The 17,940-nt window shown below is 34.3% G+C and overlaps 1 protein-coding gene across 2 annotated transcripts in view; it reads right to left on the bottom strand.

Annotated features, from left to right (window-relative positions):
* ITGA1 (integrin subunit alpha 1) overlaps positions 1-17,940 on the bottom strand; it is a 186,422-nt gene that overhangs the window by 3,277 nt on the left and 165,205 nt on the right. The window contains exons 23-29 of one of the 2 annotated variants that reach the window (XR_009188370.2): positions 17,378-17,480; positions 14,113-14,226; positions 11,795-11,899; positions 11,537-11,641; positions 9,966-10,058; positions 7,739-7,855; positions 594-2,686 (exon numbers count right to left, since the gene is read on the bottom strand). Coding sequence is in view for 1 of the 2 variants with exons in the window: in XM_058308837.1 (XP_058164820.1) it covers positions 2,642-2,686; positions 7,739-7,855; positions 9,966-10,058; positions 11,537-11,641; positions 11,795-11,899; positions 14,113-14,226; positions 17,378-17,480 (682 nt within the window). In the remaining variant the exon portion in view is untranslated. The remainder of the gene's footprint in view (positions 1-593; positions 2,687-7,738; positions 7,856-9,965; positions 10,059-11,536; positions 11,642-11,794; positions 11,900-14,112; positions 14,227-17,377; positions 17,481-17,940) is intronic. The other variant, XM_058308837.1, reaches the window with a different exon arrangement.

The raw sequence follows: 17,940 nt of genomic DNA, 5'->3' as shown, positions 1-17,940 counted from the left end.
AAAAAATATTTTGGAATATCTGTTGGTATTAGTTTTTTAATCAAAGCGTCTGCATTTATATTATTTAGAGAGTTGCAGAATTGTAAGCTAAACCAAAATATTAACAAAAATAACTATATGCAAAGTGAATGAATAAACTTTATTTGTTGGTATAGCCCTTTTGTGTTATTTGGTGTTATTGAGGTATTTTTGTATTCAATTTGTGTGTGTGTATACACATGTGCACACACATGTATACAACTACAGATAAATGAATGTCAATGGTGTTTTTTTTTAAATGTTAGGGAAATGGGATCTCTGGTTCATTAAAATTCTACTTAATAACAAGGGATTATTTAAGTTAAAATTATGCCATTGGGAGTAGATGTAGCTCAGGTGATTGAGCACCTGCTTCCCATGTGTGAGGTCCCATGTTCGATTCCTGATACTTCCTAAAAACTAACAACAAATGAAAAAGACCAGCATTCATTGGGGAGTGGATGTAGCCCAGTGGTTGAGCATCTGATTCCCATGTACAAAGTCCCAGATTCAATTCCCAGTACCTCATAAAAAAAAAAAAAACCTTATACCAGTCTTATAAATAGTTATTTTACCTGGCCAAACAGTTCTTCTGTTTTTGTTCTTTTTTTTTTTTTTTAAGATTTTTAACTGTCTCGAAGTTTTTTAAAATATTTTTTCAGAAAAAAGGCAGAAATTTCAATTTTTTTTCTCTTTGTGTTAACAATAAATTTAGTTTAAACATCTGTGTTCTTGGTTCAGTGAATGTTTTGTTTAACAGTTATAGATGCCTACTGTTGATTTAAATTCATGTTATCTTTCCTTCTAAAAATGGGTTGTGATTGGAGTATAGCTACAGAGCAGGCAGTGCACTGTAGCTGTGCAACATGGTGATTCCAATTAGAAAAGATCCTGTGTTTTGTTGGGTAAAGAAAAACAGATGGAAAAAATAAATTCTGAACCTGGAGACAGCTGGGATGAAGAAAATTCCAAAGGCAGGCACTTCTTAACAATGACTGGCCAGCTGGAGGACAACAAATCTCTGGAAAAATTTAACCTTTCTCTAACTACTGATGATCTTGGTACCCTCCCAGCAGCACTGCTCTGACCATCAGGAGCTTAGAAGTAGATGTGGAGTGCCATGAGGTAGGCTGACTCTGAGTCCTCTGATAAATCCTTGGAAACAAGTTTTAAAAAGTTAAATCCATGGCATGTATTTTCTCCCTTGATTTGCAGTTTTTTGAGAAGAGCTCAGGATTTTCTGGATAATTTCTGGCCTTGCGATGGTAAAGCAGGTGAAGAGATGGAGTAGTTGCAGAAATATCAGCAAACTTTACAGCAGTAGGTCACACGTGCAGCTACTAGACATTCATTCATTGTTATCTTTCTAAGGAATGGAGCAATCTAGGAGCTTGCAATACAGTAGAGTCCAATGCACCAAAATGACTACTTCAAGAACAAAGAAGCATATACAAATGTGTGATGTCTTTCTGTGGTTATGAGTTTTCAAACCTGAAGTTCTTTAAAATACATTTTTGGAGTTTTATTTATATATTGATATACCATACTCAAAAAGCAGTGACTTCTGGGTCAAATGCAATACTGAAAATTGAACATTGCCTCTTCATTTAAAAAAAAAGTTTGGAAAATTAAATACCTTTTTAAAAACCTAGAAATAAACATACACACACACAGCTTGGGGACTTGAATGAACCATGTACCAAAGAATTGAGAAAACTACTTCAGGTTACATTCGGGGACCCCTAAGGTCCAAAGGCTGATCAACAAAGATGATTGCAGCATTTCAGCTTTTTTTTTTTTCTATGACAAAATCACCATTTTGCCACACATACACAAAATAAAAACTTCTCTGAGTGTTCTTTTAGTAAAAGAGGGTTTTGAGTTTTAGAGCTTAATACAAAATTAAGCATGTTTTATGAAAGCTTAAATTATTCTATTCAGTGCACTAGTTTTAAAACAATGGGTCTATCTTGATTTTCTATCCTAAATAGTTCAGCTCAATTGCCCCATTTTCCAAAGACCTTGGAAAAAAGCTTCCCAAGTATAGAACCCAATACAAACATGCTGAATGCATTCCCTATAATATAATTCTATTTCTGTCCATATTGCATAGGGACTCCATCATGGGAAATTTTTATCAGTTGAGTTTAGAAGGTGATCTTTTTCAGGTAATTCCTTTATTGGCATTTACAAATGGTGACTGTCATTTTGAATATGGATATCCATCAGAAATCAAGAGGAAAAAGTTTAATTTATAAAGTTTTGAAAATAAATTTTCAATGATCATAAAAATGATCTTTTGATGTATTCATTAAATACTTTGAATGGTTATTTAATGTATAAACATATTTGTACAGATTAGTCTTCTTCAGTTCTGCTTTTAAGTACTCACTAAAAATGACTATTTATTTTAAAATATGTTTCATCATTTTATAAAATACATGTTTATGCTTTTGTTTTTGGATCATGCTTGATCTGTCATTTTGTAAGTGATTAATCCCTGATGGATTACATAAAGTTATGTGACTAGGTCTTTAATTATATTTATATACTTGTCACATATTTGAGTCAAACCTGAGGATAGATCATTGGTAACTGCTATTTTTTCCTCTTGTAAAATATTTCATTTCTCCATTTTCTTTTTTAGTGGTCTTTTGAAGAATCCAATCTGTTGAAAAAAATACAAAACATAATAGAATTCATTATTTGTATTTAAGTAATAAATACTAATCTTGGATAAAATTTAATTTAATAATATATTGACAATTCTGGGCACACAACTACTTAATATAATTGAGAGATATTTTTCACTGACCTATTAAGCAATACTGAGTATCAAGAACAAGACATTTATTTAATTGCTATTTCATTTTTCAATCTTTGTTGGTACTGTGTCTTCTAGGAAAAGTTGTATTGAAGTTGTATTTTGGGAAACTATTTTGTGAGATATACAAACATCTGTAAACTGGCACTGTCTCTACTGTGCCATCATCTTTTTTTCTTTTTTGGCACAGGTGTGGCAGAGAAACTTTCATTAAATAACTGATGGCCATAAATTAAAGTCACTAGTGGTATTAGGGAATCTGGTAGACACATGGGTAGTCAAGGTGATGGGAAAATCTCTGAGTGGTCTGGATTAACTATAAATATGTCAGAACTTTTACTTACATAGACATGACATAAAAAGCCTCTTGTAAACATCCAGTGTAATTTGCACCATGAAAATGAATTCATTTGACTATATAAAAAATTTCACATAGTGGTGAATGTAGGTTATATTTCTTTATGTGACTCTGGGCATCATAAAAAGGTACAACTACTATAGTTATTTATTTCCTGTTTTATAGAATACAGGACTGGAAGGGAATTTGCATTACCTAATCTAAAATGTTTAACTTTAAAAATATGAAAATAAGGACCATAAAGAAGTAGCTTTTTTATCCATGCATGTGTATTTTTTTCAATTTGAGACTAGGTTATAATCATTCAAGCGAAGACAATATGTTGATTCTTTAAACATGTGGTATTTTAATCATGAAGTTATGGTAAAGTAGAGGGGAAATTATATATTTTAAAAATAGTTCTTGAAAAATTAAGGGCTTAGAGGGGATAAGCCATCAAATGTACTTTTAGGTAAAAGAAGATTTACTCAGGGTTTATGTCTTTCACCACAGCAGGATCTGAATGGTGACAGATGAGGTAAAACCATGGTGAATTTCTCAGAGACAAGTGGATAAATTAACATGAAAACAATAATAAATGTTTCTTGCCCAGAATTCCAGTTCTACATGTTTTAGGCCTGTTTCTTTAAGCCAACTGAAAAATTCCAGGATTTACAAACCATTAGGTCCTATAACTTGTGTCTGCATGTTCTGAGTCTTAAATAAGTCAGGTCAGGCTTTAACAAAAGCAGGTGATGAATTATGCAACTTTTCTCTTTCAAGCCCAACCCAAGCTCTTGATCTTCTATCCTTCCTCTCTCTGAAGTCTTTTTGGTGTTTCTCGACCTTTTTTGCCTTCATATATTTAATGTACTACTTTGAAACTTAACTTCTGTAATCAAAACTTTTTGACCAACCAACTCTGAACAATGGATTTTTAATGGATGCTGAGTGATTAGAGATTAGGAGACAACAACAAGATGGTGCAACAAAAAGACAGATTCCTGGTGCCGCTGATAAGGATAGAAGTGGTCACAGAGGAACACACAGCGAATGGACACAGAGAGCAGACCTCTGGGGCGGGGGGCAGAGGAGGAAGGGGAGAGAAATAAATAAAAAATAAATCTTAAAAAAAAAATATATATATATATATATATATAGTTTATAACCTCAAACTGGACTGGGCCAATCCTGGGTAAAATTTGAAATAAGAAAAGTTTATTTCAGTCTCCATACTTTCCTTGTAGCATTTGCTTTCTTTCTTTTTCTCACCTCATTTGCTTAATGATCTTCATGTTCCCTCTCATTTGAAACCTTATGAAGAAGGTTCTGATTAAACAGTTCCTGACACAAGACAGTTGCTCAGTGAAGTTATATTGACTAGATGCTGAATGGATAAATTCATACTAATGGATAAAAGTCAGAAGGATGCGAGGGGCTATTCTTCACCCCCACCCTCTGAGAATATATTCATTTGATGAGGAACAAAGCTTTAAGATTAATAAATAAATTAGCCATAGTGGACCTTCAGTCATGAGTGTCAGGTGCAGTTAGGAGGGAGGAGCTCCCTGCTTCCTCCAGGTTCCCTGCTCGAGGGAGTCTCATCCTCGTCTTATTGGTTACACTAGCCCGACCGGGCTTCTCCCTCCTCGTGCTTTGGAATACGTCCTCAGCTTAAACCCTCCACAGGGCTTTCCCCTTCACTTATTAAGTACATTCAGCAGCTACGAAGATTTTTTTCAAGCTTTACTTTCTGCCATGTATACAATGAAAATAAAGATATAAAGAATGCGCCTTTTGAAAATAAACCTTTACTCCAGAGGATATCCCCAGGATGGAGTCTCAGACTAGGGAGTTCCAATGAACTTCCCAAGTGACGGGATTCAGGGATGGGAAGAGAAGAGGCCTGAGGTGTCCACTCCACGTCTAATTGGTATAAAAAGAAGACTGGGGATGAGGGTACCTCTCCTGAGCCTAGTGCATGTTTCAGGGAAGCCCAGATGATGGTTTCAAGTGTGTGTGTGGTGGGGAGGGGGATGATTCAGGAGGTGGGTGGGTAACCTTTCTGTATAATGGAGCTTGCTGAAAATCTGACTCCAACTAGGAACCTTCATTCTGAAGTCAGATATTTGTGTACATTAGAGAATTTGTGATCCTCTTGACAAATCCAATTCCTAGGGGTCCAGGGTGAGAAGCCCTGCCCCTAAGCCCTCAACATGGGATATAAAAATAAAAAATAATGGCTGGGGTTTGCTGATAGAGAAATGGTTTAAATCTAGATGGCTGCTAGCTGGAAATCTTGAACCTCTCTTTGCTTCGATAGCCTCTGGTGTAAAATGTAGTTAAAATACTTTGTTGAAAAGGTGGTTGGAAGCACAACAGAGTGAATGAAAGCAAGGGAAAACATAAAATGCGGGGGTTAACAGTGTTGATGCTGGAGTAAAGTGGCCCAGACTCAGATTCTCGCTCTGAATCTCACTAACCACATGGTCTTGGGAAATTGACTTTTCTCTGGGCTCAGGTTCCTCATTTACCAAGTAGGGTTTATAAAAGCATCTGCCTCACAGGGATGTTATAAATTCAATGAGACAATCTGCAGAAACTCCTCACAGGGTTCTTGGCACATAGCAAGTCCTAAATAAGTGTTAGCTCCCTTTCCTTCTGCCTTGGAATTGCAGTTCTGATTTGCTAAGCCTCCACTGAAGTGGCTGAACTAACAACACATTCTGGTCAGGAGAGTCCAAAATGTGCTAAATGATTTTGAGCCTATAAAGACCTGGGAAACCATCAAAAAGGATTGATGCGACACTCACTGGATGGAAGAATGTGTTTAATTTTACATTTATGATTTTTCAGGCCAGTGGCAATAAACAAGGGCATGCAATTTCCTTTTTTTTCCCTATTTGTTTGTTTTAAATGGAGATATGAGGCCAGGAAGAACCTATCCAAACATCAGCTCTGGTTTACCCCTTCTCCTTTCAGTGGTGTAAAGCTATGTGGTCATGTGTAGTGTCCAGAATAAAACACCTTATTGAAAGGAATCAACAGTAAATCTCTCCGAGAGGTGCATATAACTAAGAAACCACGTTCTATACTAGAAGTATAATGTAGATACCACTAAACCAGACCTTGGGTACCACAGTGTGGCTAATCCAGGTATTACAAAGAAATCATTGGTATTTTATAAAATGGCCAAGTGCTGGGCATTTGACATGATCAAGAAACCTGCCTTGGGGGCTTGGCTGGGAAAAAAGCCATGGACTCTATTTGATAAACTAAATACTACGACCTACATCTTTAGCATGGCTTTGCTTATCTTCTCCTCTCAAGAGGGAACTAGTCATAATAGGAGAATCAGAAAGGAGAGCAATAGTTGATAATTCAATAGGAGAGAAACTTACTATTTAAACTATGTGATAGAAAGACAGCTCTGTTGCTCAAAATATGAGGCTACAATCTGTGTCTTTAACAAAAATAATAGGCAAAAGTAGGATGATACTATGCTATAATAAACATCCATTTTTTGCTTAATTAGAAAGCATTAAATTCCACTTTTTATGAGATTTTACTCCCTAATTAATTTATCCTAATCCTATTATCTCAGTTTTGCTTAATTTGAAAATAATACAATTAATAGTTTGAAAATCTTTCATACCTCAGTCTAAGAAAAACATCTATGTAAGTAACCACCTGACAAAAAAATAGATGGTCACTTACAAAAACATTTGAAATAGGCCTCTGAAATTGTAAGCTCTCCCTTACATCAAGAAACTAATAACACCCTGCCTATCACTCAAGGAACACAGCAATTGCATAAAATGTAGTATGCTATTTTGTAAATAAAAAAAGTATTTGATTTGTAAGAAACACAAAGATAAGTGATTAGGATAGGGCTTATTTGATTTCTATGATACACAAAAATTTGTGATTAGGATAGGGCTTAACCATGAAACTTCTGCTTATATACCTTTAAATTGACACAAGAATCAATGTTTTTCCTATGAAAGAAATTTTTCAGTCTTTTGTTTACAAAAGTAATATATGTATATTTTGAATTTCATCTGTTATAGACATATGAAAGCCCTTGCTAATTGCAACCTCTAGAGTAGGGGTTCTTAACCAGGGGTCTGTGGAAAGATTTCAGGGGGTCTATGAGCTCGAATAGGAAAAAAAATCAACTTATTATCTTTATTTCCTCTGATCTGTAACTGAAATCTAGCATTTCCTTTACCTATGAATGTATGCAATAAATAAATTACAGTAGTATTCATTTCACCTGACTGGCAAAGGGGTCCTTGGAACAAAAAAGGTTAAGAACCCCTGCTCTAGAAAGGTCCTTCAGGATTTTTAGACATGTGTTCTTTCAACAGTTGTTATAAAAATGGGACAAAGTTGTGCACAAAGCTTGAAATATACTTTTCCTTTTATTTGTATCTTGGCTGTCATTTTGGTATTTCTCATAACTGTCTAATACATGTGTTTCGCAGCATGGAAACATCATTTATTTCACCATTTTGCTGCTGCTGATTAAAACAGAAAGTCAGAGGAATGCTGCTTACCTTCCACAGTGCTAAGATGAGTAGCATTAACAGCAGTAATCCAGCAAAAGCACTCAACAGGATAACCCATAATGGTACTCTGCCTGGTAGCCCAACTTTGGATATTTGAATAGCAAGCTGAAAATTATTAAACAAGATTGTTTACATCAATAAATACCTATTAGAACTCCTGCAACATCGAGTGCTTGCAGGTTATAATTTTCTACCAAACAGTGTCTGTCATCTCATTACTACACACAGGGAACACATTAAGTTTATGTTCAAAAATGCCCTTCATCAATTCTAAACCTCTAACCATGTCAAATTTATTATTGCTGAAAAATATTTATCTTATCCTTCATACATTTATGTATAAAAAAGTAAAATGATGTCAATGAATCAGATGCTCAAGTGTAAGGGTGAATTTCTGTTTAACTAAGAGAGAATTAAAAGTATCAAGTGTTTCAAAAATTTATTTTATAGTTTACTGCATTATCAAAATAACATGCATTTAGGACTCAAAGGATCCCCTTATCTAATTGCAGCGCTTTATTTTTTATATTTTTAAATTGAGTTATAATTTTTTATACAGTAAGATGCACAAATCTCAAGTGTACAGATAAATGACTTTTTGCACATACATTCACCCTCCTCAGTGTGCTTTTTATTATATCACACTCTTTCTTCCCATTGACTTATCTTTTAGTCAGCCTTGGTAACCAAGTTGTTCACTGAGGTAAAATTGTGAAATGGACAACTATTAATGCTCCAACTACTCAAGGTCTCTTATTATGTTACCCAAACCTCAATGAGACTTGCCTGTTCTGTGTCCCACCTCTTCGGGTTTTTTGTTTTGCTCTGTTTTCTACAGGGGGAGCTGGGAACTGAACCTGGTGCCTCCCATGTGGGAAGCAGGTGCTGAAGGTCTTGGGCCATATCTGCTCCCCAATTAGGTTTCTGAAAAAACTACTTCTGGGTAACTATCAATGGCTAATAATGGCCATTACAGTTGTTTATTTGTATATAACTGGAGACATCTCAATTTCTTAACCCAGAAGAAGAATTAGGGCTAAAAAATGAAAAGTGTAAGAGGGGAGAGATTTGCAAGTATTATCCAAACCCCTCAAATCACTCCATTGCTGATTCTTGAAGAATGCACAGCTGTCTGCAGTAGAGATATGTACAGAATCAGACCTTTTTAAAGACAGCTTTTAATCACATCTTAAACAATTCCCTAAACTTACAGTTACGCTAACTGGAGCCTGGAGGGGATCAGTGAGTCTCCCAAGATCACGATTACAAAATAATCCCTTTTAGTAAGTTCACCAATTTAGGTATGACTTTCCTTTAGGAGAAAATGTAGAAAAAATATCTGCATGAGGATTTAAACTAATATTTAGGGTAAATAAAGCTAATTATAAAGGTTTAACTATTTATTATAATACATACTCATAGTTTTTTAGGTCCTAGTGACATTTTAGCTTTTCTGCAAGTGGAATAATTTTGCATTAATCAGGCTAAGTGCTCTTTATAAGGAAAGTAAATGTTATATGTATATGTTTTGCCTCTTCTTTATAGGTATATACTTATCAGAGTCCATTGGAATAATTTGAAATAAGTGATCCAAAAAGAACATCTGAATATTAGGAGCTCATGACTCACATAATGCTGTTTATCCACATGGAGTATTAAACTCTCCCATATGAGAGAAAATCATGCTGAAGTGCCTACATTCATAACAAGTACTTTGGCCCTATTTTATAAAAGGACAAGAGTAAAGAACTCAAACAGTTATGTTTTTACCAAGATTTCAAGCCTGAATTTGTATTAGGGAATAACGCTTCATTTTGGTTTCTGATTTCTCAATGACTATATGAAGAATACTATTAAAATTTTATATATATTTCTCTATAGTATAAAGGTATTTTCTGTAAAGAAAATGATTTTAAAGTCTGCTCTTCAGGTGTCAAATGCATTTTACAATGTCAAGTTTTAAGGAAGAAATTTACAAATGCATCATTTGTTATAAAGGTGAAAGTAAAAACATCAATTTACTGTGATAGAAGTGATAAAGTGAAACATGGCATGTTAACTGTCATTATCATGGTTCATGCTAATGAAGTATGATTTGCAGTAAAAAGTGCCTGTCACTTATTAAGAGCAGTTCAAGTCACTGTTATTGTAAAATATTATGTCACAAAATTCAGAGTGAAAAGTATATAGCTCTCAAAATTTAGAGCTGACTTACCTCTCTTTCTTCATTATCACTACTTAAAACCAATGACGTATTTTCACTCTTAAGTTTCGCCCTTACAGTAAGATTTAAGCTGGAAAAACGTGTCTGAAAAGCAAACAGGATTTGTTTTTTTGATATATTAATCACAATGAGAGGTAGTCATGTTTGGGTAGTACACCATCTAAGGCTAAGATTTTTCCAAGAGAGTAAAAGCAATAGCTTTCCTACCTCAGTGCCTACATCCTTTAAAAAAAAAAATTATTATGTCTTCAAAAAAGTTTTAGAAGTCACATATACAATAGTTACTGGTATTCTGCATAGAACTCTTGTGGAATGGAATGCAATGGAAGAAATTGTGTCATTGATGTGGTGACAGTGACCACAGGAGTTGTTGAGGGCAGGGAGAGGGAAGAAGAGTTGTGATACGGGGCCATTTTCAGGACTTGGAGTTGTCCTGAATGATATTGCAGGGACAGATGCAGGACATTATATATCCTGCCACGACTCACTGAGTGAACAGGGGGAGAGTGTAAACTACAATGCCAACTATAATCCATGTGGTGTGCTCTAAGATGTATTCATCGAGTGCAATCATTAATGAATGTGCCACACTGATGAAAGAGGTTGTTGATGTGAGAGGAGTGGGGGAGTAGGGTATATGGGAACCTCTTATATTTTTAATGTAACATTTTGTATGATCTATGTATCATTAAATAAAATAAAAAATTTTTTCAAAAAAAAAAAAAAAAGCACTAGCTTTGTTAACTTTCCAAGCAGAGCTGGGGGTATCAAATGACAAATGTTTACCCATCCTCCCTCCCTTGCCTTTCTCACTTGAATCTTTGTTAAAGAATGGAAAAAATGCTAAATAATTTTTATTCAGATTTACCCTCAGAAAAAGCAAACTTCTTGCCTACCTAAGGTAGTAGGTACAAAATGGCTATACTCTGGGAATAAGTGCCTATTAGGACAACACAAATGAAATTGCTAATATTCAGTAATTTTTGACTCACAAAAATAGTAATTTAATATGAGCAAACTAAAAAATGACAATTTATATGATCAACTAAAAACTTTCTAAGAGGGAAATAGGAGCTTAATGTCAGGCAGAGTTGCCTTTATCAGGGTTTAAAACACGCCCTTCAAAATATATTTATATGAAATAAAAGTATGATTTGATACAATGGGTCCATAATATATGCTAGCACCATCCTTTCTTAATGGTGTCAAGGATTTTCACTTTATAATTCTTAGTCTCTTACCTTAATTCCAAAGTATTAAGATATACGCAAACTTTGGTAGCATAGAGGTATTTATTTCTTAAAGTGTAAAGTAAAAGGATAAGAGAAACTGAAAAGAGTACATGTCTGTAAGGGCACTTTGGAGATAACTTTGTTACTAAGAGACAAGGAAAAGGAAACCCATATAACTGGATAAGTAGAGCTTGAGCTTGGATCACATTCTCTCAAACTCCTCCAGTCTTGCATTCTTCCCTTAGCAGTACTCTGCTTTGCACATACTCAGTACTAAATAAGTATTTGCTGACTTGATGTAATAATTGTATATAACAATGCAACACTTACTTTTATAAAAGTTGGTTTCCACAGGATAACTGAAATATTCAGTTTGCTCATATCAGAAGGAATCAGATTACATGTGATGGTAGCAAATTTACATGTACTGCAGTCCTGTGGAAATATCCAGAGGTACATATTAGTATCTTTGCCATTTTATAAAAGATACTCTATGAAAATAAGATAGTTATTTTAAGTGAATTATGAATTTATTCACTTGGAAAGCATGGGATAAAATTAGCACTTGTCTCGGTTATCTGAATTTACCAGAATTGTGCCTTCTTTGATATGATCAGATTTGGGTATAGATCTTTTCTTCTCAGAGTTGATTCCGAAAGGATCCTGAAGGCTACTGGGTCTGCAGTTTGCATTCTAAGAAATGAAAATATTTCTTTTATCAGACAATGCCATATGTCAGAGGGAAAATGACTTGATGCAATAACATAAAGAATCTATGAGTGACAGCTGTTGCTGTACATTAAAGACCCATCTTCTTGAGTGTGCAGTATGGAAGAGGTTATTATGCACCAGCCATATATATCCATCTGCCCAGCCCCCCAGTTAAGAATTACTGTTATAGGACCACACTTGAATTGTAACAGATAGCAGTGAAATTGTTATGGAAAAGAAAGGGTGTTAGTAGTGCTATTACATAAGTAGTACATTCATTAAATTTATTGTTTTTAAATCAAAGATTAATTTATAAATTTCCTTAATACAGAGAGAAAAAATCTTCATCTCTACTGAGGGGCATAAAAAAGGCTAGCATTTGCTTTTCAAGATGAGGAGTTGCATGATGGATTATAAAAGAGAGTTGGAAAGAAAGGAACTTTCATTGGTATAATATATGTAAAGATTCATCCAACAGTATTTTCAAAGTATCCTATGTACCAAGGTAAAACACTTAGTCTGGTGGAAGGAATGTAAGTAAATAGCCAATGGGTGTGAAAATACTATGTTCATAAGATAGCTTGTTCTAGGATTGTTTCTCTAGACTTAATCTAATAAAACCTTTTCTTCCCAGCTCTCTCTACATCCTTGATCAAAGATAATGAGCATAAAAGTTCATAAGTAGTATGAAAAGTACAATTCTTTTCTTTCTAAAGTCTCATAAATCTATTTTTTTGGATTAGAGGGAAATGTTAAATGTTTATTTTTTCATTGCCTTTAGGATGATGTAGAGATACTTAAACAATTACCAGCCAGCCACTGTTGTTGCCATATCTTGATTTCTAAGAATAATTTTCTTTTAAAAAATATTTGAAATGAGGAAAATTGTATAAATTTAATACTTATTGTGCTTTTCTAAATTTTAGACACTAATCCACAAAAAATAATTACCATATGGACTTATTCAATGTCCAATATGATACTGTTTGGGATTAAGTAATAGGCATAGGAGAGGTTTTGAGGATGCTGAGAGCACAGACCTAGAAAACAGGTCAGTCTTTCTGGGTTTACATTAAAGTGTTTTTATTCAGTAGAAAAGAAGCTTGGAGCAGGAAGAGTACAGAATTAAGAGCATGTTTAAAGACAAAAATACCATATTCATGAATTTCTGGGTATAGACTGAAGCAGACAGTAATTATGCAGGAGCTATTAAAGAGTTATGGGTCAACAGGTGGAGAAGCACTGCTTGTAAACATCTGAATTCAGTAACAACTCTCCTCAGTTCATATCTATATGAATAGTTTTCTTTGATTATTGCTCCAAATTATATATTGGAAGGTGTATAATTAAAATGGCTTAAAAATGTTTTTTCTGAGTTTATCTGAAATTCCTAAATGTTTCAAAATATTATGAAAAAGGGAAACATATGCTATCCTCTACTTTTGCTTGCCTGTCTGAAAATTACTTCATTTTTTGTGGTTGCAAAATAGACACCACCTTTTCCACATTAGCAACTATTTTTCTGCAGTTCAGGAGCAATTATGAAGATTCTTCTAGAGTTCTTTGACCACCCCCATCCCTCCCCTCCCCCCCCCCCCCAAATTAAAGGTGTATCGAACATTTCTGGCATAGATAAAGAATTAACTAATCGGAAATTTACCGCAGTGGCTTGAAGAGTGGCCCCCAAAAGATATACCCAAATCCTAACCCATGGTTCCTGTGAATGTGACTTCATTTGGAAATAGATTCTTTGGAGATGTAATTAGGGATCTTGAGGTGAGATCAGCCTGCATTTAGGGTGGGCATGAAATCCAGTGTTGACTATCTTAGAAGAGACAGAAAAGGAGAAGACAGAAACATAGGGAAGAAGGTCACTTGAAGACAAAGGCAGCTATTGGATCTAGGCTGCCACAAGCCAAGGACCACAAAGGTTGCCAGCAGCCAGGAGAGAGGATGGAATGGATGCCTCCTCAGGGCAGCTGTTGTCTTAAGCCAAACAGTTTGGGGTAACTATGTCTATTAAATAACCAGTGTAAGTTATTAGTATTGTTTGAATTTTCTAAATGCCTCTACATGTCACTTTGATAAAGATCTGTATCTCAATTGGTATGCAGAGCAAAAGGTTTTAAAAAAGCTTCAAACACAAAGGAAAAAGATATCATTAAGGAGGTAATTTCAAAGCATGTGTGACTTACATCTGAAGATGACCATCCAGTTAAGTACAGCACAGGATAATCATTTGATGTCAAGTTGGGGAATGAAACTGACAATGTAAGTTCTGGCATTGGAAAAACTCCACTTCTTGTAATCTATATAAAAAGGGAAATAGAATCATTTATTTTCCACTTTCAAGAGCATCCTTTCAGTCTTGTGTAGGATTTAGATTCTTAACTGATGAATTAAATTTTGCTATATTTTGAATGCCAAAAGAAATACTGACAGTTTATGGAACTGTATAAAAACCCGGCAATACTAAACCCGCAAAAAAAGTTGATTGTTCGATGGTTAGTATGTATATTCACCAGCTTTAGTTACATTGTTCTTTCATGCCCCCCCCCACTCCCACAACAGGGCTGGGATTAAGGGGAAATCAGAATTGAAAATTATTCTCCCTTGATATGCCCGACTCCTTATTAATCTTGCCCTCATTCTTTCCAATATTATCAGTCTTTTGGGAGTTGGAAAGAAAGGAGAGCATTCACCTGATCCTCTGGGAAAAGGGGATTATAATTTTGTTTGCCTTAAGGGAACTTGCCGTAATTCCCCAAACTCATAAGTCATTTCCAACCCTGGTTAGACAGAGTCTCCCACCACTGAACAGACAAACTAGATACCCACCTGCTTCCCTTCACAATCCTATCTCCAGGTAGAGTTATTGTGTCATAAACTGCTGATGATCCTCACCTCATTCCCTGTCTGTTTTTATCCAAGAGTGCTGTATTCTCACGTAATCATCTGTGATGCCTCCAATAGCGAGTGCACGTTTTAGGGAAGGGAAGGTGGGCACGATGAAGGGGGAGCTGAATTCACTAACCAGAAGACACTGTCTGCTTAGAAGTGGTGCCACTGAGTTGGGGAAACTGGGTGCTGTGTCCCACCATTCAAGCATGATTTCTAAGAGGCAAATCTTCACAGCTTACCTACGCTCCTTCGAGAGGGCAGAATTCCTTAGATGAACAGGGAGCTCCTTGCTCTACATAGACAGATGCCAGGACATCGAACAAACCTACCTAACTGGGACTCTGAGACTAAACCCTACTCAGATCTGGAGTAATTTTTCTGTGTGTGCCAAAGATTAAAGTGCGTTTCTTAGTCTAGATATTCTATTCTGGATTACTGATAAAATGTACCTGCTCTATTAGTAGTGCTCTTTCACGCTTATCTTATTGCAATATGTCCTGGTCATGCCTGGCATGGCCTCCCAGTCTAATTCCATGTTTCCTGGTGTTTAGTAAGAAACTATATATCCTATAATTATCAATAATTTTTTCTTATTAAAAAATGTACCTTGTAGAAACAGTGGAAAATATTGAAAACAAAAAGAAAATAAAATTTCCTCCCATTCCACTTCTTGGTAACATTTTAGCATATAAGTTACCTATCTTTATCATTTACATAGGTGTATATTTAATAAAATTTGTATCATATACAAAACCCTGTATGTTGTTTGTAAAATTTATTATATTGTGGCATTTTGCCATACATTTTTAAGTTCCTTGATAAGATGACTTATTAAGCTACTTAATGGCAACCACAATATCCATTTAATTATTGACTATGTGGCAGGCACTTGCTAATCTTCTTATTTGCATTATTTCCTTTAGTCCTGTTAACAACCTTACTGGGTAGATTCTCTTATTTTTGCTTTTTTCATATATGAGGAAACACAGAACAAGAATAAAGATCTTCAAGTTTGCAGAGCTAGTAAATTCAAACTATTATAATAAGCTGTCTCCCCACTGAATAACTGTATGATAAATTATTTGAGCAATTTCTTGTTGTTAAGTTTTTACACTGTGCTTAGGTTTTTCATTTTTAAACTATTACAAATAACATTTTTTAAGAACATGCCTTAAATTATTACAGCACCAATAATTTTCTAGGGTAAATTCCTAGATATAAAGTTACTGGGTCTCACCTTAAGAGTGTTCATAATTTTATTCCATTACTCTCATTCAAGAATTTATCCCAGTGATCTCAGAGATACACACTAAGATTTAAGGTATGGGATACAGATATTTATATCAACATTATTTAAAATAGTTTGAGGGTACCTGTTTCAAGTTTGGACAATAATACGTGAAAATATGTGAAGATCTACAACATTCAAAGTCCTTTCTTCCTTTTTCCCTTCTTTGCCCTTCCCTTGCCCATTCTTTTCTCCCATTCTCCCTTCCTCCTTTCCCCTCCTTCCCTCTCTCCCTCTCTCCCTCCCTCCTTCCCTTCCTTTTCTTTCTTAATTGTATGCTGAGTTCTCGTACTGAGGAAAAAGTAAATGATGCTAGAGAAACCTGGTAGCCTTGAATTCCAAAAATTTGTCTCAGAATCTAGAAGAATAACGGCATTCATGCAAATTTCCAGGTTATAAATTTTCACAATAGTTTCAGAAAGCTAACATAATTAAAAACAATGATAGGTATCTTAAGAGTAAACATTTATTTCCACTTCATAAGATAACTTCCTATTTTTGTTGCTAGCAACTCCCAAAGAGATTGAAACCATCTTCCCCCACAATTACATTGCATTTTTTTTTCATACTTTTGAATACATATTTAAATCCTTCATTTGAACTGGGCTCTCTTTTCCTCTAGAGATAGTAACTTAACTTGAGCTTATGTATATAAACAGGCATTACTTAAAATAAAAGTCTGCCTCAATTCCATGATTGCTTTCTATTGCAGTTAGGAAAAGTTTGCTATGAAGGATAAAACAGGAAAAATAAACATTCTTTTAGAAAACCTTACCTAAGAAGTTAGTAGTAGCAATACTAATAAGTTACAGTATAATACATATGAAAGGCAGAAATAAGTATAATGGGATATATATTTATTCATGTTCAGAAAAGCAAGATATCAGGACAGTTTTGGAATGATCAATTTCAAAAATATTCATAATTTTTAAAAAGTGCTTTAATGAGCAATACTGAAAAATAACACAAATCAAATCTATAGATTTGTAGATCATGCCTATTAGGACCCATAGTTCATTTTTCTAAGAAGCCATTTTAATTAATTGTACTTATGAGGAAATTAGAAAATTAGGTCTTGATAATTTTGTCAAGGTATAGTCATCAACAATTTAAATAAAATTATTTTAAAATAATGAAATTATAAAGAAAAATAGGCTGGAATACATATTAAATGTTGAAACACCATATTTCTTCATGTATATTAATACTGCTATCTAATTTATGAGTTTACAAGTAATTCTTTTAGAATATTAATTTAGAGGAACTCTTACCAAGTAGGATATGTTAATTTCATTTCCAAAGTCCTCAGTAGAATTAATATTTTCAGGGACTGTCTCATTGGCCGCAATCAAAATATGACTTTCACTTGCAGACCTTAAAAGGAATTAATTGATAGAAGGAAAAAAAACATAGCATAATGTTTAACTTTTATTTAACTACATTCTTTTTTTCTTTCTCTATACAATGTAATTCCACAAAAATTACTTATAAAGATTTCAAATTGGGGGAAATTCTTCTACCCTGAAACCTAAACATAAAATCTTTAATGAAAAGGGTTATATGATTTAGTTCAATAATTACTGATGCATTGTTACCAAGTGAAACGTTTCCATGAATTAACTTTCAAAACCTTGGTATTTTTGGTGGTGCTGACTTTTAAACTGATTATTCTTTTTACATTTTCATAATTTATAAAGTCCTATATTTATTATTGCTAAATTTTAAGAAGAAAACTTTAATCTTCTCCATACAGCTTCCTCATGTTCTTTGGATGAACTTGTGTGAATGAAATATAATATAAATAAATTTCAAGCAGCATTTCAGTCAAGAGGAG

This window comes from Dasypus novemcinctus, chromosome 2, assembly GCF_030445035.2.
Source record: "Dasypus novemcinctus isolate mDasNov1 chromosome 2, mDasNov1.1.hap2, whole genome shotgun sequence".
Lineage (NCBI taxonomy): Eukaryota > Metazoa > Chordata > Mammalia > Cingulata > Dasypodidae > Dasypus > Dasypus novemcinctus.
The sequence above is the reverse complement of the archived record's forward strand: the minus strand, read 5'-3'. Positions and strand labels throughout refer to the sequence as shown.